The sequence below is a fragment of the Pelophylax lessonae genome (assembly GCF_965119305.1).
Source record: "Pelophylax lessonae genome assembly, chromosome: 7".
Lineage (NCBI taxonomy): Eukaryota > Metazoa > Chordata > Amphibia > Anura > Ranidae > Pelophylax > Pelophylax lessonae.
Window position 1 is genome coordinate 202,895,597 of NC_138774.1, and position 27,055 is coordinate 202,922,651.

At 45.2% G+C, this 27,055-nt stretch overlaps 1 protein-coding gene across 1 annotated transcript in view; it reads left to right on the plus strand.

The window, feature by feature from the left end:
* The window catches only part of CFP (complement factor properdin), a 105,204-nt gene that overhangs the window by 23,217 nt on the left and 54,932 nt on the right, over positions 1 to 27,055 (plus strand). The window contains exons 2-3 of the mRNA XM_082262994.1: positions 12,736 to 12,886; positions 13,629 to 13,783. Of these exons, the coding sequence (XP_082119120.1) occupies positions 12,736 to 12,886; positions 13,629 to 13,783 (306 nt within the window). The remainder of the gene's footprint in view (positions 1 to 12,735; positions 12,887 to 13,628; positions 13,784 to 27,055) is intronic.

A 27,055-nucleotide genomic window follows, 5' to 3' on the forward strand; every position in this document is an offset into this window, starting at 1 on the left:
GTATTTCTTTTGTATTCTAAAGTATGGGGGTTTTTTTATATGCAATTTTAGTGCCTTAGATAGAAAATATATTTGTTTATTATGTGTAGCACCACCCCCATAGGAGCTGCTGATTAGATTATTGGGTCTATGCCCTGCCTAACAACCCACAGAATTGGCTCGAACCCTCCCTAGGCACAACTGACCCAGAATAGGACTGGAACAACAAATGGCTACAGGAGAACACAACTTAGAATATTACACTTCAACAAATAATAATGACTTGTTACCTTCCTCCAGCTGCAGTCCTTCTGGGTGACACAATGGGACAACACACAGGATTGCGTATGTTTCAGAATGAAACAAGTGAGATACAATGTAATATGGCTCTTTAAGGGATTACATGTACCAACTTAGAAAGATAAAAATACTCCCACATTCATGTATAATAAATGCTAGACACAGTACCAGACTGATAGGCCTATCTGAGTTCCCTCACACAGTTCTTTTCTTTCTTCTCAAGATCTTCGTTAGCAACGGTGGTGCACGTTTTTTTTTTGTACTCCACATTAGGGATGGATGATCAAGAGAGAGAATGGCAGCGAACAGTTAATAGTCACCGCGGTGTGTCTGTGCAGTTTGGCGGTAAAACTTCTGTGGGAGAGATAGGCCTCGGACGGCTCTTATACAGGTACGGATGTTTGCCTATGAATCTCCTGGGGCGGTATACTGGGCCACAGATGAGATCTGGTGATTGGTCTGCACATGCGAGAGGTCGAAGGAGACTCCGACGAATCTACGGCAGGAGGAATGCGAACTGCTTCAGAGAGAGGTAGTAGATGGTTCCTATGCCAAGTCTTGAGTGGACCCACACTTCCTTCGGGCTGAATTTGATACACAGGAAGGTTTGGTAGTTGCTTGCAGATGACATAAGGTTGGGACTTCCAACGGTCTGCCAACTTGTGTTTTCCAGGGACACCCAAGTTCCTCAACAATACCCTGTCCCCGGGCTGCAAGTCTTGGATCCGAACTTTTAAGTCAAAATTCCTTTTATTACTCAGCCCACGTTGATCAGATGTTGCTTGAGCTTTATCATAGGCCGATTTTAGACTCTTCCTCAATCGGTCCACATATCCCATGTGCGATGCTGAAGAGGTGTGATCGGGCGAGATGCCAAAGGCCAAGTCCACTGGCAACCGAGCCTCTCGTCCAAACATTAAGCGATATGGGGACTATCCAGTAGCATGACTGACAGTACTGTTGTAGGCATGCACAATGGCAGCTACATGTTTGCCCCAATGCTGTTTCTTCTCTGAGCTAAAAGTCCCCAACATGTCTAAAACAGTCCTGTTAAATCGTTCAGGCTGGGCATCTCCTTGTATTTGGTAGGGAGTAGTTCTAGTCTTTTGGATGCCTAACAGATCTAACAGTCTCCTTATCAGTCTGCTTTCAAAGTCTGTAAATATGAAGTGGTGGCGCTGCTTATAAAGTGCAAACAGGTATATATAAATATATAAAACGAAAAATATAATGTAAAAACACAGATGTGATTGAGGAATAAAAATATAAATATAAATGGTGGATATGTAAATAATACCACAATATAGTGAAATTCCAACATAAAATGGTATTGGGAATGAGTTAATATGAAATATATGAAAAAATATGAAAATATAATAATAAAATGAAGTGAAATATAAATAACCACCAGAGTGCGTAGTATAAAGAGCAAAGTACTAAAATATATATATCTCTTAGTATATACCTAAAATAATAATATCAGCATGTTGCAATAAAAATACATAGGCAATGATATAATATAAAAAGTGTGCAAAAAGTGCAACAATTAAATTGGGTGTGCAGGAAACTTTTACAGAAAAAAATATGAGTAAAGTGCGGGAAACTATTTTTACAAAGTGCAACAAGAAGTGGTGTGATCTAAATTCATGTGATAAGTAGTCCGTATAATAATAAAGGTGCAAACAATATTATGGGCAAGCTCAATGTGCAAAGAAATATGAACTCCAAGGTAGAAATGAGAAATGGTATTAGATCAGATCAGCTATTAAGATAAGTCCATATATAGATGGTTGTGCCCCGAGGAGTGGTGAATGGATAAGTATCCAGCGGTGACCCCCAAGGTGGGTGACTGGCGAGTGGTGGGGAAACCTCTAGTAGAAAAACCTACTCACCAGATGTACCCACCCCACACAGGGGTATAGGGCAGGTACTGTAGTAATATCCTGTTGGTCCTGGCTCTGGGTAGTGGTTCCCTTCCTGGGGGAGATGTAGTATAGGGTCCGCAGGGATATCCTAAAGTGAGATCCTATCCGGTAGTGGGATATCCAACGATCCGTGGGGTGAACTGATAGGGCCACTCAAAGGTATGTGGATGGAGGGATCATATAAATGGAAAAGAACTCGATAGTGTGATACCGTTTTTAAAGTTTATTCCTTCCAGCAGTAACATAAAAATGGGTACTCACATAGATAAAATCAGTAAACAGCGAGGTAGTGGCGTCCCGGAACGCAATGCGTTCCAACTGGAGACCGGAACCGGAAGTGACGTGACAGCGCCGTCACGTCACTTCCGGTTCCGGTCTCCAGTTGGAACGCATTGCGTTCCGGGACGCCACTACCTCGCTGTTTACTGATTTTATCTATGTGAGTACCCATTTTTATGTTACTGCTGGAAGGAATAAACTTTAAAAACGGTATCACACTATCGAGTTCTTTTCCATTTATATGATCCCTCCATCCACATACCTTTGAGTGGCCCTATCAGTTCACCCCACGGATCGTTGGATATCCCACTACCGGATAGGATCTCACTTTAGGATATCCCTGCGGACCCTATACTACATCTCCCCCAGGAAGGGAACCACTACCCAGAGCCAGGACCAACAGGATATTACTACAGTACCTGCCCTATACCCCTGTGTGGGGTGGGTACATCTGGTGAGTAGGTTTTTCTACTAGAGGTTTCCCCACCACTCGCCAGTCACCCACCTTGGGGGTCACCGCTGGATACTTATCCATTCACCACTCCTCGGGGCACAACCATCTATATATGGACTTATCTTAATAGCTGATCTGATCTAATACCATTTCTCATTTCTACCTTGGAGTTCATATTTCTTTGCACATTGAGCTTGCCCATAATATTGTTTGCACCTTTATTATTATACGGACTACTTATCACATGAATTTAGATCACACCACTTCTTGTTGCACTTTGTAAAAATAGTTTCCCGCACTTTACTCATATTTTTTTCTGTAAAAGTTTCCTGCACACCCAATTTAATTGTTGCACTTTTTGCACACTTTTTATATTATATCATTGCCTATGTATTTTTATTGCAACATGCTGATATTATTATTTTAGGTATATACTAAGAGATATATATATTTTAGTACTTTGCTCTTTATACTACGCACTCTGGTGGTTATTTATATTTCACTTCATTTTATTATTATATTTTCATATTTTTTCATATATTTCATATTAACTCATTCCCAATACCATTTTATGTTGGAATTTCACTATATTGTGGTATTATTTACATATCCACCATTTATATTTATATTTTTATTCCTCAATCACATCTGTGTTTTTACATTATATTTTTCGTTTTATATATTTATATATACCTGTTTGCACTTTATAAGCAGCGCCACCACTTCATATTTACATACATATTTATATAGCCTTTGGCTATATTTTAAGTGAGGCTGCAGCTTACTTGTGCACGCATTTAATTTATCCTCTGACATCCTTAGCGCGGATTTATTTATATTCTGCTTTCAAAGTCTCTTCCCTGATCTGAATGGAGGCGTTGCGGTAACCCATAGTGTACAAAGAACTTCTCTACAAGAACTTTGGCTACCGTTGAGGCCTTCTGGTCCTTTGTTGGGAATGCTTGGGCGTATCTGGTAAAGTGGTCTGTTACCACAAGGACATTCCCTTGACCACTCAGATCAGGCTCTAGGCAAAGGAAATCAATGCACACCAGTTCCATGGGTCCCTAGCTTTGCAGATGGCCCATTGGGGCTGCTTGACGTGGCAGGGTCTTCCTTTGTATGCATCGAACACAAGAATGACAGTATCCTTCAACTTCGGCCCTCATGCAGGGCCAATAGAACCTGTCTCTGACAAGCTGAAAAGTTCTTTCAGGTCCCAGATGACCATGATTATCATGAAGAGCAGCCGGGACTCTCTCCCTGTATTTAGCTGGTAAGAACAGTTGCCACTTCTCCTCCAGATCTTCAGATGGGCCTCTTCGGTAGACCACCCCTTCTCGGATCTGTACCCGGGTTCATTCGCTATGCAACAGACGGGCCCCTTGAGGAGAGTCTGTTAGGAGTAACTCAGGGCGCTGGATCTCCAAGGCTTCCAAAAGAAGTTTTCCCAGAGGGTCTTCCAGCTGCTCCTTCCTCAAGTCCCTTTTGGACAGCAGGGGTAAATCTTCCCCATCAATTTGGGTCACCCTGCAATAGTATTTGGGTACTCCAACAGCTCAACCCCAATCTCTTTGGCTCTTGATCCTCCTCCGGATCGAAGTTCAGTTCCCTGATATAAGGCACGCACCCCTTCTGGAGCCAGGTGGGTCCATTCTTCATCAAGTTTGTGTGGTGCATGCAACCTTCTGGATAGGGCATCTGCATCCCTGTTCCCAACTCCTGGCCGATACTTCAGGCTGAACTTAAAGCTAGAGAGGGCGGCCAACCATCTAGGTCCTGTGGCATCCAGCTTGGCTGTAGTCAACAGATAGGTAAGTGGATTATTATCCGCCTTGACTATGAATTCAGCTCCGTACAGGTAATCTTTCAGTTTGTGGACCACTGCCCACTTTAAGGCCAGGAATTCAAGTTTGTGGGTTGGATAATTCCTTTCAGCAGGTAGTAGACTCCTGCTCACGTAGTCAACAGGTCGCAGGTGACCCTCATGCTCCTGGTAGAGTACCCAACCCAGCCCATCTCGGCTCTCATTGACATGTAGTTCATATGGTTTTGTGGGGTCTGCGTAGGCCAACACAGGGGCAGTGGTTAGATTCTTCTTCAATTGAATGAAGGCCTCTTCACATTTTGGGGTCCACTGATCCTGGATGGACTCTTTAGCCTTCCTGGGTCCCATGGTGGACTTCACCGGCTTGACCAGTTCAGGAACATCATCTTCTTCGTTCTTTAGTAACTCATTGAGGGGTCGGGCAATCTTGGCGAACCCCTCCACAAACCTCCTGTAATAGGAGCAAAAGCCCAGGAACGACCGAAGTTCTGTCACATTTGTAGGTCTTGGCCAGGAGGCGACAGCATCCAGCTTGTCCGGGTCGGTGGCCACCCCTTCTGCAGACATGATGTGGCCCAGGTAATGGACCGAAGATTGATAGAACTGGCACAAAAGGTTTCAGGTCTTCTTCATGTAGCCTCTTCAGGACCTTTTCCAACCTCTCCTCGTGTTCTTCCAAAGTTCTGCCAAACACGATAACATCATCCAAGTATACCACTACCTCTATCAAATTCATATCTCCAGCTGTCCTTTCCATCAGCCTTTGGAAGGTAGCAGGGGCCCCTGACAACCCCTGAGGCATGCGATTGAACTCAAAGAACCCCACAGGGTTGATGAAGGCTGTCTTCTCCCGATCTTCAGGGTGCATGGGGATCTGATAATACCCACTCTTTAAGTCCATCACGCTGAACCACTTCGCCCCTGACAGGCTCTGTAGGGCGTCTTAAATTCAAGGAGTGGTATACTGGTCTGGGATGGTTCTTCTGTTCAGTGTTCTGTAGTCAATACAAAGCCTCAGAGATCCGTTTTTCTTCCGGACTACCACTATCGGAGAAGCGTATGGGCTCCTGGATTCTCGGATAATCCCGGTCTTCTTGAGTTCAGCCAGCTGCTGACGTAGATCTTCTAAGTCACCTAAGGGAATTCGCCGGACTCTTTCCCTGAAAGGTTTGTCCTCACTCAGGCGGATCTTATGAGTGGCACTCCTGGCGCATCCCACGTCAAACTCATCCTTAGAAAATATTTGTCACCATCGAGCAAGTTGTGCCTTGGCCCTCTTCACCCATTCTGGTGGGAGGGCAGTGTTTCCAGAGCAGAGCTCTTCTATGACAACTTCACCCCTTTCCTCCTTTTCAAGATCAGATGGGGCAACTGGGGTAGCCGGGTTATCTTGGCCCAACAGCACTCTGGCCGGTACCTTCACTGGTGTAGTAGAGGTGTTTCTGACACTCACTAAAACCCTTCCATGGTTTTTCTGTAACACCTTCAAAGGGATCACTTCGGGGATTACTTCTATCCCTCTCTGTTCTTCCTGTGGACCTGATTCAAAGATGATAAAATGGCCTGGCTGTTTCCATGTGAGTTTGACCGAAGCTTTTACACAAGCCACCTCTCCCGGCTGCAGGACCTTTTCCGTTTTGTCCAACTTCCAGATTCTTCCAACTCCTTCTGCAGGGGTCTTCTGCTCCAATACTAGCCGTTGATAGGCCTGCCGTAACATGGGGTGAATCCTTGGCGTTGGAGTATCCTGTCCCTGGACCAGTTGTGTCAGGAGGCGCCTTACCAGGTCAGTGTTGGTCCCTACGATGAGAGAGCTTCTGCTGGCCCCTGGCGGACGAGGGAAGACCACCGCTAGGATGTCGAAAGTTTCAGCTTCACCAGCCACTGATGGGTCAAAGGTCAACTTGATAGGCAGATACCCATCATAGGGAAAACTTTGAGTCCCGATACCCCATATCTCCAGATCTTCCAGCTTCTGCAGAGGTAGATGGGTGAGGTGTTTATCATAGAAGTCTCTATACAGAAGAGTCACTTGGGTCCCCCGGTGTCAAGGAGGGCTCTTGTGTAAATTCCTTCTACCTGGACAGAGACTACAGGGGAGGGCCCCACCAAGTAAGCTGGGAATTCTCTTGAAGTGGCCTTGTTGTCTGATTCAGTTCTCTGCACCCAAGCTCTTTTCTTCTTTTTTTTTTTTTCTTATGGATTTCAGTCCCCTCTGGGCCTGGTGTGCATTGATTTTCCTCCTCTCAGTAGCCTGGAGTATAGAACTAGGGGCATTGTACCTAGATCTGACCCCCTGACTCAGATTCCATGAAACAGTGAGTCTCTTGGAGTCCCTTGGAACTGGCGTGCACCCGGTCGACTCCTTCACCGGTGCCCTCTGAAGTTTTTCGCTGGCTTGCGAGGTTTTGAGGCAACATTTCCTGTTTTCCCCACAGTTGAAACAAGTTAGCAATCTTCTAGGTGTCGGTTCCGGGTCTACTCTAGAGTTAGGAGGTTTATCCGGCTTCTCTGACGTGTTCCCATTAGGTAGAGTGGATGCCTGGCTAGTCAGGATGGACACCATTTCTATCAACTGGGTCTTTAAGAGTTCAACTTGCGAGTCACCTTCCTCTGCACTTATCACTCTGACTCGAGCAGTTGAGTCAAACTGCCGACTCTTCCTTTTGTTGTCCGAAATGACCTCTTCTTCTCTGACCATTCGGATCAGGTCAGGGTATTCTAGAATGCCACCATCTTGGCGAGTTCGCAACAGTACAGCAATGGGATCTAAAGGTTGAGCCCCTCTCAGCACCTGCCGTGCACGAGTCTCATCCACCTTTCGGGGGTCTATCCCTTTCTTAAACAGGATCTGGTGGATGGTCTTATCCAGGCGTCTAATAAACTCAGACAACTTCTGTTCCTCTTCTTGGTAACAGTGGTCTAACTGGTAAAGAAATTCAGTCACGTTCTCCGTCCGACCAAATACATCTTGCAGAATGTCCAGATAATCCTGCGCAGTACAGTTCTTTTTGCTTAGCTAGAGATTACGTACAGCCTCTAGTGCAGGTCCCCTTAAACTTTCCGTGATTCTCTGTTTCTTTTGCTGTTTTGGTACCTCCCACTCTTCCAAAGGTGGTGACTCTGGACTCCCTTCTTGAACACCTTTTTCTCTACTGGATCCCCCAGGAGTGGTGGATGTGGGGCCTTCGGTAGGGACTTCTGGGTGTATCAAGAAAAGTTCTATTTGGTCGGTAGTCTTTATACTGGTCCCCTTAAAGTGATCAGGGACCCCTTTCCTCCACTCACACAATGCATAAGTGTGTGGAACGGTGGTGTCTGTCTTTATGTCAGTCACCCAGAATTTCCTGTCTGTGGACAGTGCCCTTAAGACTGGCAGGATTTTTTCCTCTGTCCAGATCTCTCCCCTGATTTGAATCACCAGGCCATTTCCCACTACGACATTCTCTTCCCTGCACCACTTGGCTGCAGCGGTAGGATCCATTTCTGCGTTGAGAGGGATTCTGTGGCTGAGAGGGTTGTGTTGCAGGATGTTAGATATCCCGAATGAATCCCCACATGTAGCACCACCCCCGTAGGAGCTGCTGATTAGATTATTGGGTCTACGCCCTGCCTAACAACCCGCAGAATTGGCTCGAACCCTCCCTAGGCACAACTGACCCAGAATAGGACTGGAACACCAAATGGCTACAGGAGAACACAACTTAGAATATTACACTTTAACAAATAATAATGACTTGTTACCTTTCTCCAGCTGCAGTCCTTCTGGGTGACACAATGGGACAACACACAGGATTGCGTATGTTTCAGAATGAAACAAGTGAGATACAATGAAATATGGCTCTTTAAGGGATTACATGTACCAACTTAGAAAGATAAAAATACTCCCACATTCATATATAATAAATGCTAGACACAGTACCAGACAGGTAGGCCTATCTGAGTTCCCTCACACAGTTCTTTTCTTTCTTCTCAAGATCTTCACTAGCAACGATGGTGCACATTTTTTTTGTACTCCACATTAGGGACTGATGATCAAGAGAGAGAATGGCAGCGAACAGTTAATAGTCACCGCGGGGTGTCTGTGCAGTTTGGCGGTAAAACTTCTGTGGGAGAGATAGGCCTTGGACGGCTCTTATACAGGTACGGATGTTTGCCTATGAATCTCCTGGGGCGGTATACTGGGCCACCGGGGTTTAATGCCTTCTGTTATACTAAGGCTATCTCTGATTAAAGATACTTCTTTGGTAGATAAAGTCAGTTTTGGGCAGGTGCCCTCTCACCAACAGGACTTTTTCCCTGGAACTCTCCACTGCTGTCTTAGTCTCCGGTCTCTGTCACTAGCCCCGCTAGGTGTTGGACGACTCCGGTCTCTGCAAAGCATCGATGGAACCTCCAGGAAGGGTCTTCTACTGAAGATGAAACGCTTCAACTTAGTCACTTCAGGCCCAGGAGTTTTGGCCTAACATACAGCATCAGCCCACAGCGCTGGCTTCCTGCTTGGCTTAGAGTGCAGTCCCCAAGAGAGTGAGCCTGGCTCCTCCCTTCCTTTATAAAGCTTCCCCCAGAAGGCTGTGCAGTGAGGCAGTGCACCCTGGTACTCCAAGAGAATTGTGGATGATGTAGTCTAATAAACTCCCTGACAGGAAAATCACAGAACAGCTGCAATGTGTCATTTTGGCCACTAGATGGAGCGGAGTTCCTACAAAGGGTCATACAGTCTTTTTGTGCACAATGTAAAAAGGGAAACCCCGCTACAATGTGTTAACCTAACATTGAAAGAACAATTACACTCTTTCAATCTAAGTGGCTGCCTGCAACTGCAATGTTAGGTTAGCATACTTTAAACAAATGCGTTTTCTAAAGTTGCATTTAAACCCAGCTCCGCTTTCGAGCATGGCCACCTGCCAACTGCATTGTAAGCCGAGTGACATTTCTTAACCACTTGCCAACCGCTCACAGTAATATTACTGTGGCAGGTCGGCTCCCCTGGGTTCAGCAAGGTAGACCTACGTCGCTGGACTCCTAGAGCCATCGGAGGCTCGCTCCCGCTGTGTTTAGACACAGATCATCGGGGAAAGTGTGAGAAGATCCGCCTGCTTGTGTAAACAAAGCAGGCGGATCTTCTCTGTGACAGACAGGGAAAGATCACAGGATTCAGCATAGCTGAACCTGCAATCTCTGTCTGTGTCACAGAACCCCCCCCCCCCCCCCCCACACACACACACACACACGTCAGTAAGCATGAGGCATACATTTAACCCCTTGATCACCAACAGGGTTAACCCCTTCGCTGCCAGTGCTATTATTACAGCAACAGTGCATATTTTTAGCACTGATTACTGTAGTAGTGTCACTGGTCCCCCCCAAAAGTGTCAAAAATGTCAGTTAGGGGTCCGATCTGTCCACCGCAATGTCACAGTCCCGCAAAAAATCGCAGTAAAAAAAAAGTAAAAAAAAAAACAATAAAAATGACAAATCTTTCCCGTAGTTATTAAACACTATGACTTTTGCGCAAACCAATCAAAATACGCTTATTGCGATTTTTTGTTTTACCAAAAATATGTGGCAGATAAACAAATTGGCCTAACATGTTAAAAAATTTAGATTTTTTAATTTTTTTGGGGAATATGATATATCAGAATGTGAAAAATATTGTTTTTTTTTTTTTCAAAATTGTCGCTTTTTTTTGTTTATAGCGCAAAAATTAAAAATCGCACAGGTGATCAAATACCACCAAAAGAAAGCTCTATTTGTGGGGGAATAAAAAGGATGTAAATTTAATTTGGGTATAGCGTCGCACGACCGCGCAATTGTCCATTAAAGTAAGGCAGTGCCGAATTGCAAAATATTGCCTGGTCAGGAAGGGGGTAAAATCTTCAGGTCTTAAAGTGGATAAAAATACGCTCATTGAGAATTTTTTTGTCAAAGACATGTAGCTAAATACATTTTGGCCTAAATATATATGACAAAAATGTAATATATTGGATATATTTTAACAGTCAAAATAGAAAATTTTATTTTTTTGCAAAGTTTTCGCTCTTTTTTTATTAATATCGCAAAAAATAAAAAGCGCAGAGGTGATCAAATACCACCAAAAGAAAGCTCTGTTTGTGGGAAAAAAAGGACGTAAATTTCATTTGGGTACAGCATTGCATGACCGCGCAATTGTCAGTTAAAGTCACGCAGTGCCAAGTTGAAAAAAGTGGCCTGGTCACTGAGCAGGAAAATCTTCCGGTCTTAAAGTGGTTAAATAGGTAAGGGGCAGGGCCACCCAAGTGACATCACATGGTGGCACCACACCCTTGTGATGTCATTGACTGGTGCATGCGGGGGGCTCCCTAAACAGCAGTTTGTAAATGTGGTCACCCTACCATTGACACGGGATGGGAGACTTATCTAAACTACAGTCAGATGCTCAAATGTACACAGTGTCCAGCACAAAAGTGAAGGTACCCCATGTGCAAAGCAAGCAACCCTGTTAACGTACCTAGCATAGCCCAGAAGAACCCACCCCATGGTAGGCCTCTAATGTGACCCTTACTTCATGCCCAAGGAGGAGGGGAACATGGAGGAGGTACAACCTACCTACCCTTACACACGAGTGAGGTAGCAGAGATACACTGGACAGATGGAGAAGGGATCGGCTCAGCATGTCCATCCTAAATGCAACAAGTGACAGAAGCGGTGTACACTAACATGAAGTGACCTCGACCCTGTCCCAGGGCATTGGTGAGCACAGCACAAGTATAGGCACCCCATGTGTAAGGCAGTGACCCCATCCAAAATGACTAGCGTAGCCCAGAAGAACTTAACCTGGGGTAGGCCTCTTATGTGACCCACACTTGACACCCAACGAGGAGGGGAACATCGAGGCAATGTCACCTGCCTACCCTACAAGGTCCTAATTCCCCTATATAGATCTTTAGTTATCAATGGAGGGATCACCACCAGAAGGAAGAAAGTCCTGATTCCTCTATATAGATCTATATTACTAGAGGGATCCCCAGCAAGAGGAACAAGATCCTGATTCCCCTATATAGATCATTAGATGTCATCCACCACTATCTTTCTTAGTCTCTTATCCAATTTTTACCTGGGGTGCCCTCTAGTGGATAGAGGCAAGATTGCACTGGCTGTTAGAGCACAACAATAAGGGGTGGTTCACACCAGATGCAGTTCAGTGCATTTTTTATGTGCATCAAAAAAGCACACGCAGTGTTTTCCATGTATTCCAATGGCCCTAGTTCACACCAGTGCAGTGCGTTCCAGGGCAATCAATGCCCCGGAGTGCCACTCCCACTGTAGCCCTTCGATCGGGGGAGAAGAGGGGCCGGAGGTCATGTAACCGAAGAGAAACGATCTGAAAGAAGGTATTTAAAGGCATCATTTTATACAAACATGTACACAGTGTAGTATAGCTTAGTAGAACAGAGGGGCTGGCAGTAATCTTTCTTTGACTTTACTGCCAGCTACTAAAAGCGGCAGGAGGGGAGGGGAAGAGAACGCTCCCACACAGGAGCTGACAGAAGGGGAGGAAGGGGTAAGAGAGGGGAGAGAGGAGAGCAGCGGGATGACTGAGGCACGTAAACTGACCACGGTATCATGGATCAGCAGCCATGATTACTGTGGTCAGTTCACATAGGGGGACACAGGAACAGGCAGGATCAACCAGGTTTTGTACAGCATAGAGAGGGGCGGTTAAGACAGCACAAGAACTGTGCTCTTCAACCTGCTATAAGGGAACAAGATCTTTTTTTTTTAAGGGTCACAACCTCTTTAAACATGCTTGGGATAAGCATAGATCTATATTTAGACAAAAGTAAAAAAAAAGAGCAAAGTCAATGGAGCACTTTGTCTTTTTCTGCCATCGCCCTTCTGTGATTTCACGTTTCTATGTTAAAGCACATTGTAAAAAATTATGTATTATTATACTAATGAATAAGGCACATGTTTTTTCTATTTAATAGGGGCAGACGATGTTCATTGTTACGCTGAGGTTAATGAGGTGACGGGTGAATGCACAGATTATCTTGGGGAAGGTGTGTCTGAAACGGATTGCTGTCTGAATATTAACTATGCCTTTAAGCGGGATTCCCAGTCTCCATGTCAAGCCTGCCGGTAAGTGGGGTGAAGTAAAAAAAAGTTGTATGACAACTATTACATCCACATTGTCGTTTGTTTTCTTCCTTAGTATTGCACAGCAACTCTGATGGTATTTTTATCCCTGTGTCCCTCCACTATGGTTGCCTCGCCTCCTCCTAACACATTGCCGCTATGTGCTTCCATCTGCACTGTACCACCACTCACCTATGGCCCTTTCTCCTCCTTGGTTCTGTATGGCAGGTTGACTGCTTCCATCTGCACTGTCCCACTTGGTTCTATCTCCTCTTGGCTCTGTACAACAGTTTGTGTGCTTCCATCTGCACTGTCCCACCCCTTACCTCTGGCTCCATCTCTTCTTTGGATCTGTGCAGCAGGTTGTGTGCTTCCATCTGCACTGTCCCACCCCCTTACCTCTGGTTCTACCTCCTCTTGGCTCTGTACAGCAGTTTGTGTTCTTAAGTCTGCACTGTTCCCTTCTGATTCCTCACCTTTGGCTCCTTATCTTCCTTGGCTCTGTGCAGAAGGCTGTGTGTTTCCATCTGCACTGTCCCACCCCCCTTACCTCTGGACTGCATGGTTACACTCCTCCACTGTGGCTCTATCTCTCCTTGGCTCTGTGTGACAGGCTGTCTAATATCATCTGCACTGCTCCACCCCTCACCTGTGTCTGGGTAGCCCAAAATGACCAATCAGATTTTGTCTGATTGTTTGCCACATTGTATTGGCGCCATGTTTATAATATGACTGTCTCTCCCAGTCCAGCAGAGTGGTCCCAGTGGGGTGAATGGAGCCCATGTACTGTAACGTGCCTTTCAGGAGTTCAGAAAAGAGAAAGAGTCTGCGTAGGTCAGGGCGATTGTGATGGGAACAACTTGGAGGTCGGTTCCTGCTCGCTGCAAGATTGCTGTCCTCGTGAGTATGAGCAAATATAGACTGCTGGATCAAAATAAGTGCATATTAGCCTAATGTATGTCTCTTGATTATGCGCTATGAATAGTAAAATACCTATCCTGTAGAAGGCAAAATAAATATTAAAGGCCTTGGCGGACTAAAATTTAAAAACACTTAGCTAAACAATGGGTCCGCCTTAACAGCAGCCTCACTTCCAGCTTTCTGTATAGCATGCATGTATAATAGACAGATATGGAGACAGCCTATGTAAAATGATTTCATATTAACTTTTCCAAAACATTAAAATAAAATGTCAATAATGAAAAATATTTGTTGACCTTGGAATGGGCTGTTTAGGCAAAGTGTAAGCTTTCTCAGGACACTGGCAAGACGATAGACAACCACATGCTGCCCGCCCCATAGCAGTTTTACTGGTACAGGGCGGGCACGCTGCGCAGGATCATTATATATATATATATATATATATATTGTGAGGGATTAGCTCGGTGGTAGGCGTGGATGACCCCTTTAGGGGTGCGTTTTCACAGAGAGATAGCCGACAAGTGCTTGCAAACAAACAGTGTGGTTTATTAAATGGTGTTTTCTTCACCAGGCTGTATGCAGCAAAACATCCAAAATAAAATAAAACACAAAATAAATCCTTGCCTCTGTGGGCGGCTACCTTCTCACAGCTGGAACCTACCTAAGAAGTCTTTCCAACCTACTGTTGGGCCGACACTGCTGATCCTACAGCAGACACTCAAATGTCCATTTGTTTGCTTTTCACACAGCACAAACATTGTCCATTGAACATGTCCCTTTGTTTTCTTTCACACAGCACATGTTCATTTATAACAGGATCCTTTACTCTTCAGATTCTTCACATTGAACATAGTTCATTTAACAGGTCCCTTTACTCTTCACACTCTTCACATGGAACACTTTGTCTTCTCACCTTTGAGACGTCTTCACTCGTGGTTACCCTCCTTAGCTTCACATCGCTGTAGGGGGTCTTCTCCCATGCTCACCAGCTTGTCGGGAGGCACACATCCGACTGTCCCCCTCTCCCAGCCCACACGGCGACAGGCGGCAGCAGTCCTTCTCCCATGCCCACACGGCGTCGGGAGGTACACGTATGTCTGTCCTCCTCTTCCCAGCTCACACAGCGACAGGAGGCAGCACTCAATAGATTTTCTCTGGACAAATTATAGAGTCCTTGATCTCCTCATTCTGAACAGCTGAATGGTTTTCAACTTCCTGCTGGCTCTCTCTGCAGCCAACACCCTATAGTATCAGTGAACTTTTCAAAGCAGGTGGGAATGTGTCTCCTCTCAGTGACTACATTCCCAGATTTACCTGACTTCCTGTCACATACCCCCCCCTCTTGTTTCAACCCTAGGGTTGGGACACAGATTTCCAGGCACGCATGTGTCAGGCACTGCTGACTCACTGATAAGCCTCCTATTATCCTCAAGCTTCCGGATTAAACTGTTTTGTCATCTTCATTGACGGATTTCTCATAAATGCCACACAGTTTGTCTCTCATCTCATATACACATTCTTCAACTGCATTTTTGGCATCATTTCGCTCCTTCTCGTTTCTGTCATCTTCATTGACAGCTTTCTCATAAATGTCAGACAGCTTGTCCCTCATAACCGTCTGTCCAATCCACCACGGAGGACCGTGATCCATAGGCAACTCAATTGGGCTAGTCTTAATGTCTTCAACATTCTTAAGACGCCTCTCTCTGCAATCCATAAATGTTTTCCACAAAACTTTGAGAACCTTTGCTTCACTAAGCTTTGTTCCAAGTAGGGACTCTTGACATCCCTCTGTGACTTGAGTTGCCTCTCCATACAGCTGTACACAATCATTGACTTTTTGTTGTAAAAGGGAATGATCTTCCTTCTTGAGCTTTGCTTGCTCTAAGATGCTGTGCAGAGGATTTTCCAATTGAGACAACAGGCTGTCACACATTTCTTCAAAGTGACCCCTGTTCCTTTTCCCAGAGATATCAATATCATTCAAACATTTCATATTCATAGGCAGATCTGAAGCATTTGCACTCATCAACTTCTTAAACTTTTCGCCCTCCTGAGCGAGTCGCAGTAAAGGCCTACTATTTGATTTGATATTCAGTTTATATTTCTTGCCAAACTCTTCACAGAAGTAGCCAACCAGAACATCATCAACTTTCCTTCCACCAACATAGGGGTCAAAGGCAACAACACAGTTGAACCCAGCGATCTGGGTGGTATCCATTATAGACCTCCTCTCTGCATCAGTGAAGAAGCATGGAACTGCAACACATTCTTTTACAGGTTTCTTCAATGCACTTTCTGCTGAACTATTTGACCGCTCAAGGTCACCTAGTTCTTTTTCTCTATCTGAATTCCACATGGAATGCATCTCAAGATCACGATCAAACTTCTGCCACCCGTCTTTCACCAGTTCCATTTTGGAAACACTCCCTGAAAGGCACTTATTCATTTGCTTCACGTTTTCACCAACAGCCTTAGTTTTCTCCACTAGGTTTTCAGCCTGAACTGAGAAATCACCACATTTCTTACTCAGCTCCTTTGTTTGCTGAAGCTCTAATGATACATTTTCCAATGCTTGAAGTTTTTGAAGGAACGGTTTATTCCAAAGGGGTGATTCAAGCCACATGTCGTCACATTTCTGAGGCTCACTCAGGACAGACCCCAAAACACTGATCCTTTTAAAAACTGCATCAGGCACACTATCCCCTCTTTGGGACAGATCCTCTGTTGCCTGGAATTCCTCTTCCAGTTCCTGCAACGGAATCTTCATCTCTTCTACTTGCTGTTCTAAGGCTCGCTTAGACTTTTCTAGCTCCTGAACGCTTTTCACAACATCATCCTTGGAGCTGACCAATTCTTCCATTTCTGTACGCAGCTGTTTAACACTTTCTAGTTCAGCCTTACACTCTAGAGCTTCCTCCAAAGAGCGAGCCAAGAACAGGGCTTTGCTCTCGTTATCACGCACCTCCGTTTCTGCACGTGCGCGTTCTTCTGCATATTTTGCAGACACAGTCTTCTCTTCACCAAGCATCTGATCAAACTTCTTTTTCACATCTTCAACACACTGTAATGAACCAACGCTTTCTTCCATGCGTTTTTTCATATCCGCTATCTGAGCTTGCAATGTTGCGACTTGCTCTGATAGGTTTTTCTTTGCTTCCGCCTCCTCTTTTAATTGTTCCAGGAAGCCATTTTTCTCATCTTCCATTTGTTTGAGCTTTGTGCTAAAACTCAGCCTTTGACACCTCTCTTCCTGTAAGAGTTCCTGCGTGTCTTGCAGCTGCGATTCCAAGATAGAAAAATCTTCCGCAATTTCTCTAGATTTGCTGTCTGCTTGAGAAAGCTGATTTGTAACATTGTCCAACTCAACCTGCAGTCGGTTTGCCTTCTCTGACAGCTTAGCACACAATCGGTCACCTTCTGACACCTTGACTTGCGATTCCAGAAGCTGTGCCTCTACTTTTTCCCTCTTATGTTCACAATCTTCTTTTCCCTGCATAAGAGCCTTCACCTCATTGGCTAGCATCTGGGAATAAGAATGTAATTCTGCCACACAGGCTTCTTTCTCCTTTAACTGCTGCTGGACACGTTGGGCTTCCCCTTTCCAACTTTCACAGTCCGCACGCCATTCATCTACCACATTGCTTAAAGTAGTGAGCTCATACACAGTACTCAGTAATTTAGCCTCTCTTTCACTTTTCTCTTTGTCGCTGAGAGACAATGTCGCTTCCAGAGCAACATTCTGTTCCTGCGACTCCTGCAGGTCTATTTTTGTAGCTCCCAAAGACTGAAGACTTTTTTCCAGCTGATTACGCAACTCCAACATATCAGCCATACTTTGCTTCTGCAAAGTCTGAATTTCACTTTCCTTTTCCATGAGGATGGTATCTTTCTCCATTATAGTCTCTCTGCGTTTTTGCAACTCGACCAAAAGAAGAGCAGTGGATTCTTCCCACTGTGACACATGAGACTTGAGTAGTTCATTTGTTTCCTGCAAGTTTCTATGCTCCATTTTAAGCAATTCCAAGGCTTGTTCCTTTTCTTCCATTTTCCGTTGCAAGGCATCCAACTCAGCCCTGCACACATACTCGGTTTCCTCCAAACCGATGGCCTCCATTGGCTGCTGGCGTCTCTGTTTCCAGCCTGCCATGCTCTCTTGGTGATCCTTTTGTTGAGCTGCAAAGCTCCGTTGTTTCAGCATCTCCCCCATTTTGGGTTTACTTTTCATCTGAGAACCCTGCGTCTCCAAAGCAGTTTCATTTGCCCCAGTGTTGCTAGGGACAACAACTTTTCTCTTTAGCCGATTCCGTTCAGGCATGGATGGGGCTGGTTCAAATGGTAGCATCCCCTCCATCCATAGAATTCGGTCTCTCATTTCATCTATCTTTGCATTTTTCAGGCGTTTGGATCGCCCCATCTTCAATAACTCCACAAACAAATTTTTCACAGTCCAGCAAACAATTTTCAGACCACTGTCTCTTTAACACATGTAGTTGTTCTCTCTCTTGCAAGATCTCTTTTCCTGCGCACACAGTTTGTGCAGTCACTTGCACCAGACACAACAAAGTTCATCAAATAATTTTGAGACCGCTGTCTCTTTAAAACACTTTTTTTTTTCTGTCAGGATCTTCTCTCCTGCACACATAGATTGTGCAATCTCATGCACCAGATAAAGTTCATCAAACATTTGCACTTCCTTGCAGGGATCTCTGCTTATGCCCACTGCATACCTCCACCATATGTGAGGGATTAGCTCGGTGGTAGGCGTGGATGACCCCTTTAGGGGTGCGTTTTCACAGAGAGATAGCCGACAAGTGCTTGCAAACAAACAGTGTGGTTTATTAAATGGTGTTTTCTTCACCAGGCTGTATGCAGCAAAACATCCAAAATAAAATAAAACACAAAATAAATCCTTGCCTCTGTGGGCGGCTACCTTCTCACAGCTGGAACCTACCTAAGAAGTCTTTCCAACCTACTGTTGGGCCGACACTGCTGATCCTACAGCAGACACTCAAATGTCCATTTGTTTGCTTTTCACACAGCACAAACATTGTCCATTGAACATGTCCCTTTGTTTTCTTTCACACAGCACATGTTCATTTATAACAGGATCCTTTACTCTTCAGATTCTTCACATTGAACATAGTTCATTTAACAGGTCCCTTTACTCTTCACACTCTTCACATGGAACACTTTGTCTTCTCACCTTTGAGACGTCTTCACTCGTGGTTACCCTCCTTAGCTTCACATCGCTGTAGGGGGTCTTCTCCCATGCTCACCAGCTTGTCGGGAGGCACACATCCGACTGTCCCCCTCTCCCAGCCCACACGGCGACAGGCGGCAGCAGTCCTTCTCCCATGCCCACACGGCGTCGGGAGGTACACGTATGTCTGTCCTCCTCTTCCCAGCTCACACAGCGACAGGAGGCAGCACTCAATAGATTTTCTCTGGACAAATTATAGAGTCCTTGATCTCCTCATTCTGAACAGCTGAATGGTTTTCAACTTCCTGCTGGCTCTCTCTGCAGCCAACACCCTATAGTATCAGTGAACTTTTCAAAGCAGGTGGGAATGTGTCTCCTCTCAGTGACTACATTCCCAGATTTACCTGACTTCCTGTCACAATATACATATATATATATATATATACAGTATATATATATATATATATATATATATATATATATATATATATGTGATCATGCACTTCTATGTATCAAGCACGGGTGCACTCTGCCGGTGGCTCACTGTGTAAAATCACAGCCGGTGCTGAACAGCGGGTGCGCAAATCCTATTACCACCGCCACCCGCTGATCATTCTGTTCACAGGCAGAACAGCAGTCTGCCTATGTTTAAAAAAGGCCGTTCTTTCAGTACAGCGGGCATGGATCATGTGTTCCTGTAAAGCAGGAACACAAATCCATGCCTTCCACTAGTTAAAGCACCTCCCCTACTACACTGTAACACATGTTAAGCCCCGTACACACAGGCCGAATGTCAGGAGACATAGGCCCGTTAAAAAAAAAAAAAATGTCAGACATTCGGCCCATGTATATGTCAGTCGGTGCGGCTTCTGTAGGCTATGTATGCTGGAAAACCAGCAGCCGACTAACTCCCGTTCTGGTGGGGGGGGCTTAGCAGGGGAGATCGCTGTACTTACTTCCGACGAGAGCTGACAGTTTTTTCATTCAACCCAGCGAAAAAGTGTACCAGGCTTTAGGCACACACTTTTTTTTTTTTTTTTTAATAAGTAGTGTATTATTGGGTAAGAAAAGGGAAAACCAAATACAACAAGTGCAGCTGGTAAACAAACTCTAGATATACATCAAAGTAAAAGTTTTCAAGTACAGTATGTTAGGTCGAAGCAACCAGAGACATAGTACAATACACATAATATCGGGACCACAATGGGAAGTGCAAACAGCAAACTTAGGGAACAACTAATAAGAAAAGACTCACAGTTTGGAGTAGGTCGGGAGCCAGACCCCTAGGGAGCGAAGTCCAGAAGAGTAGTCAGGGACACGGCAAGTTCGTTAGCCAGAGCCGGTACAGTCCAAAAGGGGTAATCCGAAGAGAGGTCAAGAGCGAGCCGAGATCAATAGCCAGAGCCGGTACAGACCAAAAGGGGTATTCCAAAGAGAGGTTCAGGCAAGCCAAGGTCAGCAACGAGAGCAAAACATACACAGCAGACAACAAGAAGCAAAACCCATACTCAGGCACTAGCAGGAAGTAGAAGAGGGTATATATAGGTCAGAGGACAAGGTAACTGACTACAGCTAGCCACTGGGTGGAGCAAGAGTCTCATACCAAAAGGTTAAGCCAGCAGGGAAACGATCCAGAACACACAAGACCACAAGATCAATTCCCAGCCAAGGCGTGACACTTGCTGGGTGCAGGAACGGGACCTGCTGGTAAGTATTGCATAAAAATTTGAAATTGCACGTGCTATACAAGTGCCAAAAATTGGGCCTTTGCCATAGGTGGTGCCTGAACACCATAACCAAGGCCTTGCAGTTACTCTTGCTGGATGCAGGAAAGGGACCTGCTGGTAAGAATTCCATGCAAATTTGAAATTACATGTACTACATAATAAATACAAAAAATGTGCTGCGCCAGACGTGCACCAATAAACATAAATGATGTTAATATAATCAATATCTGAAGTCCATACAAGCTGTGATTGTGCTCAAAATCCAATAAATGTGCATTAGTGTCCAAGTGTCCAAATCAGAAATGCAATCTGGTGAAAAGTGCACACCAATCTGTGAAATCCCTCCACCTGCTAGATTGGCCTCTCACCTCCAAACAGGACCCAGACGGGCCAGCAAAAGCATGTACTGAGGATATCAGACTCCTGGAAAGACACTCCAGCCTCTCACCTCCGGAGGTCTCAAGACACGGGACATGCGATGCAAAATATAAAAGGGAAAATATAGTGCTCTCCGTTTCAACAATCAGGGGGGACCCCTACCGAGGAAGACGTTGGAGCCATACGCTCGTCGTAACGAGTATAGGGGGCGGAGCTTGCGTGGCCGACGCCGAACATCTCTCGAGTGACACACGCTATTACTATTGCCATAACAGCAGGCACGATGAAGTGCCCTGTACATGTGAGTAAACTTCTATTCTCCTCAATAAAGCCTGATTGTTGAAACGGAGAGCACTATATTTTCCCTTTTATATTTTGCATCGCATGTCCCATGTCTTGAGACCTCCGGAGGTGAGAGGCTGGAGTGTCTTTCCAGGAGTCTGATATCCTGCTGGCCCGTCTGGGTCCTGTTTGGAGGTGAGAGGCCAATCTAGCAGGTGGAGGGATTTCACAGATTGGTGTGCACTTTTCACCAGATTGCATTTCTGATTTGGACACTTGGACACTAATGCACATTTATTGGATTTTGAGCACAATCACAGCTTGTATGGACTTCAGATATTGATTATATTAACATCATTTATGTTTATTGGTGCACGCCTGGCGCAGCACATTTTTTGTATTTATTTTGATTTATTGTGGGATGTGAACACGATTGGTGTTTGCTGCCGGCTATATTTGTTTTATGCACAGTGATATTCAAGCACTTTTTCAGTACATTATTCACGCACAGTGTTTTTACCTATTTTGAGTGTTATATCACATATTTGGTTTTGCGCTGATAGTTTTTTGTTATACATGTACTACACAGGTGCCAAAAATTGGGCCTTTGGTGTTGGTGGTGCCTGAACACCGTAACCCCTCACAGTTAGCAGGGCACAGGGACAGAGCCTGCTACTAGAAATGACATACGACATTTCAATTGTATGCACCTGTCACACAAGTGCAGAAAAATTAGACCTTGGGAGTTGGTAGTGACCTAAACCAAAAACATTGTTGGAAGCTAGCAGAATAAAGGTAGAGGAATAGGATAGGCAGCATATGCAGTCTTCAAGGGATGGCAGACCCATAGCAAATTTAATCAGTTACATCAGCATCAGGGGCATGATAGCTCTTGTTGATCCAGAACTGGTTCATTTTGATAAAAGTCAGCTGGTCAACAGAATCTGTGGACAGATGCACTCTTTTGTCCGTCATAAAACTCCAGCAGCACTGAACGTCCATTCGGAAAGCACGCTGAAAGCAGGACAGGCCAGTAGCTCCACTGCATATTGAGCAAGTTCTGGCCAGCGGTCCATCCTCAAGACCCACTAAGCCAGTGGATGCTGAGCTGCTCTTGTGCCTAGATAATCATGCACCATATGATGGAGACACTTAATCCTAACAGCCCTGGGTGCTGCTGAGGACAAAAGAACTGTTTAAAGGCATCGGTCAGCCGGCCGCCTTCTCCATCACTCCTCCTTTGGCTGAATGCCTCAGAAACATGTCCAGGGAATGTTGACCTCCCAGTTTCTGGAAAGGCGATACACAATTTTTTTTCAAGGCCTCATCAAGATGTTTCATCCTTTGCTCCCTCTGGGAAGGCAGGATGAGCTCTGCAACTTTATCCTTGTAACGTGGATCAAGAAGGGTTGCCAACCAGTAATTATCTCTCTCCTTGATAACACGAATCCTCGGGTCCTTTTGCAGGCTTTGCAGAATCAGGAAGCCCATGTAAAGTAAGTTGGAGGAGACATGAGCTTCTGAGTTCTCTGGGTAACTAAGGATGACATTGTCAGCAGGAGCAACCTCTCCCCAACCACGTACAACTCCTGGGGTTTCTGGGGAATCAAAACCATCCCTTGAAGACTGCTGTATGCTATCCTCTACATCCATGCTTCTGAAATCCTCATCCTCTTCCTCCTGTGTGTTTTGTGGCCCTGCAAGAATGATATCTGCATAAAGAGGGCCTTGTGAGGAAAGGAAGTCCTCCTCTTCCTGCCACTGTTCTGCCTCAAGTGCCCTGTCCATGATTCCACGCATCGTGTGCTCCAGCAGGAAGACTAACTGGATAGTGTCACTGATGCATGCATCATCCCGGCTCACCATCCTTCTGGCCTCTCCTCAAATGGTGACAGGAAGATGCATGCATTCTTAATCAAAAGCCACTGGCGTGGTGAAAAAAAGCCAAGCTCCCCTGACCCTGTCCTTGTGCCATACTCACGCAGGTACTGATTGATGGCCCTCTGCTGCGTGTGCAGCCGCTGCAGCATTGCCAACGTGGAGTTCCACCTGGTGGGCATGTCACAAATGAGGCAGTTGGTGGGCAGGTTGAATTCCCGTTGAATGTCAGATAAGCGAGCACTGGCATTGACTGAACTGCGGAAATGACCAAAGACTTTCCTGGCCTGCCTCAGGAGATCTTGGAAGCCCGGGTATCTGCTCAAGAAATGCTGAACCACCAAATTCATAACATGTGCCAAGCATGGAACATGTGTCAAGAGTCCCTGTCTTAGGGCGGAGAGAAGGTTTGTGCCATTATCGCATACAACCATTCCTGGCTCAAGCTGTCGTAGTGTCAACCATCTCTGAGCCTGCCCCTGGCGAGCTGACAGAATCTCTGCACCAGTGTGACTCCTATCCCCTAGACAGACCAACTGAAGCACAGCATGGCATCTTTTAGCCTGACTGCTTGTGTAGCCCCTTGAACGCTTAGGGAGCACTGCTGCTACAGAGGACAATTGAGCAGAAGAGGACATGGAGGAGGAGGTGGTGGAGTTGCCAGATGTGGCAGAACCAGCACCAGCTTTTTGGAGGCGTGGTGGCAAAGCAAGCTGCAACACCGAACCCTGTCCTGCATCCTTTCCAGCTGCCAGGAGAGTTACCCAGTGCGCCGTGAAAGAAATGTAACATCCCTGTTCATGCCTGCTGGACCAAGAGTCAGCAGTAATGTGCACCTTCCTGCTGACCGCTTTGTCCAACTAGGCCAAAACACTACCTTCCACACGACGGTAGAGAGCCGGAATGGTCTTTCGCAAAAAGAAATGTCTTTTTGGGACCTGCCACTGTAGTGCAGCACATTCCACAAATTTGCGAAAGGGAGCGGAGTCTACCAGCTGAAAAGGCAGTAACTGTAATGCTAGCAATTTGGCCAAGCTAGCATTTAGACGCTGAACATGTGGATGGCTGGGACAGTATTTCTTTCTACGGTTCAGCAACTGGGGTAGTGAAATCTGCCTGAAAATAATAATATTGCTGCGCCAAATGAACATTAATTAATTGGAGATAAATCGGTGTTTAAATGACAAGTGATAAATAAATATCATGTGAAAATTAATCCAGTGATATTAAAATAATCAAATTGTCCCAATCAGGTGATATAAAAATCACTAAAAATTAAATTGTCCCCAATCACACATCTAAGATCGTGTCAAATAACGTGACTTAAATCTTCATCCATAAACGTGATTAAAGGTGCTGCATGCTCCACTCCAAGTGCTCCAAGTGACTGGTGACAAACTAGCAGCTCACCTCAAGGAGAGACTCCTAAGAGTCAAAACACACTTTGGAATATTCCAATAGCCTGGTCCTCCAATCACCGCCTCCTGCTTCTTTCTCCAAATATATGCAGCATCGGTGTGGGAATAAAAAAACACAGAATCTAGTGCTCTCTGCTAAGATGGGCTATTTATTCAGCAAAAACATTGGTATTACACTTACATTTCTTTGCACTTAAAGCAGTGCGGGCTGTCAGCACATCAAACTCTGCCTTCCTGTATTCTTCCGGGAATCGGCGTGATGACGCACAGGATCCTCCCCCATACGCGTTACGTAATGAACTTCGTCAATGTACAATGTAAAGTATTGAGTGTACGGCTTGTATAACACGTTAAATTTGCTGTCCCCTCAAAATAACTCAACACACAGCCATTAATGTCTAAACCGCTGGCAACAAAAGTGACTACACCCCTAAGTAAAAATGTCCAAATTGGGCCCAAGTGTCAATATTTTGTGTTGCCACCATTATTTTCCAGCATTGCCTTAACCCTCTTTGGCATGGAGTTCACCAGAGCTTCACAGGTTGCCACTGTAGTCCTCTTCCACTCCTCCATGACGACATCACAGAGCTTGTGGATGTTAGAAACCTTGCACTTCTCCACCTTCCATTTGAGGATGCCCCACAGATGCTCAATAGGGTTTAGGTCTGGAAACATGCTTGGCCAGTCCATCATCTTTACCCTCAGCTTCTTTAGCAAGGCAGTGGTCATCTTGGAGGTGTGTTTGGGGTCATTATCATGTTGAAATAGTGCTCTGCGGCCCAGTCTCTGAAGGAAGGGGAATCTGCTGTGCTTCAATATTTCACAGTACATGTTGGCATTCATAGTTTCCTCAATGAACTGTAGCTCCCCAGTGCCGGCAGCATTCATGCAACCCCAAACCATGACACTCCCACCACCATGCTTCCCTGCAGGCAAAACACACTTGTCTTTGTACTCCTCACCTAGCTGCTGCCACACACGCTTGACACCATCTGAACCAAATAAGTTTATCTTGGCCTCATCAGACCACAGGACATGGTTCCAGTAATCCATGTCCTTAGTCTGCTTGTCTTCAGCAAACTGTTTGCGGGCTTTCTTGCGCATCATCTTTAGAAGAGGCTTTCTTCTGGGACGACAGCCATGCAGAGCAATTTGATGCAGTGTGCGGCGTATGGTCTGAGCACTGACAGGCTGACCCCCCACCCCTTCAACCTCTGCAGCAATGCTGGCAGCACTCATACATCTATTTCCCAAAGACAACCCCTGGATATGACACTGAGAATGTGCTCTCAACTTCTTTGGTCGACCATGATGAGGCCTGTTCTGAGTTCAACCTGTTCTGTTAAATCGCTGTATGGTCTTGGCCACCAGGCTGCAGCTCAGTTTTAGGGTCTTGGCAATCTTCTTATAGCCTAGGCCATCTTTATGTAGAGCAAAAATTCTTTTTTTCAGATCCTCAGAGAGTGCTTTGCCATGATATGCCATGTTGAACTTCCAGTGACCAGTATGAGAGAATGAGAGTGATAACACCACATTTAACACACCTGCTCCCCATTCACACCTGAGACCTTGTAACACTAACGAGTCACATGACACCAGGGAGGGGAAATGGCTAATTGGGCCCAATTTGGACATGTTCACTTAGGGGTGTACTGACTTTTGTTGCCAGGGGTTTAGACATTAATGGCTGTGTGTTGAGTTATTTTGAGGGGACAGCAAATGTACACTGTTATACAAACTGTACATTCACTAATTTACATTTTAGCAAAATGTAATTTCTTCAGTGTTGTCACATGAAAAGTTAAAATAAAATATTTACAAAAATGTGAGGGGTGTACTCACTTTTGTGAGATACTGTAGATTGAGCAAACGAACAGTAGTAAAGTAAGCTCTGTGCAGGAACTTACCCTGAGCAAACCTGTCCTTGGCTGACACCATGGTAGTACCATTGTCGCTCAGTAAGGTCCGGTATATCTGTCTTCCATTTATGAGGCAACCTATCCAATTTAACGGACTGAGCAAAGGATAGACGAACATAAATGGAGGACAGAGGCTTCGCCAGCTCCCTAGAAGACAGGAGCCGCTCTAGAGGGTCAGATTCAAGAGTTATAGGGGTAGAAAACTATGAAAGCACTGCATGCTGAAGCTGCAAGTACCAGGCACACACTTAACCCTTTGATCGCCCCTGATGTTAACCCTTTCCTTGCCAGTTTCATTAGTACAGTGACAGTACCTATTTTTCGCACTGATCGCTGTATTAGTGTCACTGGTTCCCGCAAAGTGTCAAAAGTATCCGTTAGTGTCTGATTTGTCTGCCTGCAATATTGCACCCCCACTATAATTCGCTGATCTCCGCCATTACTTA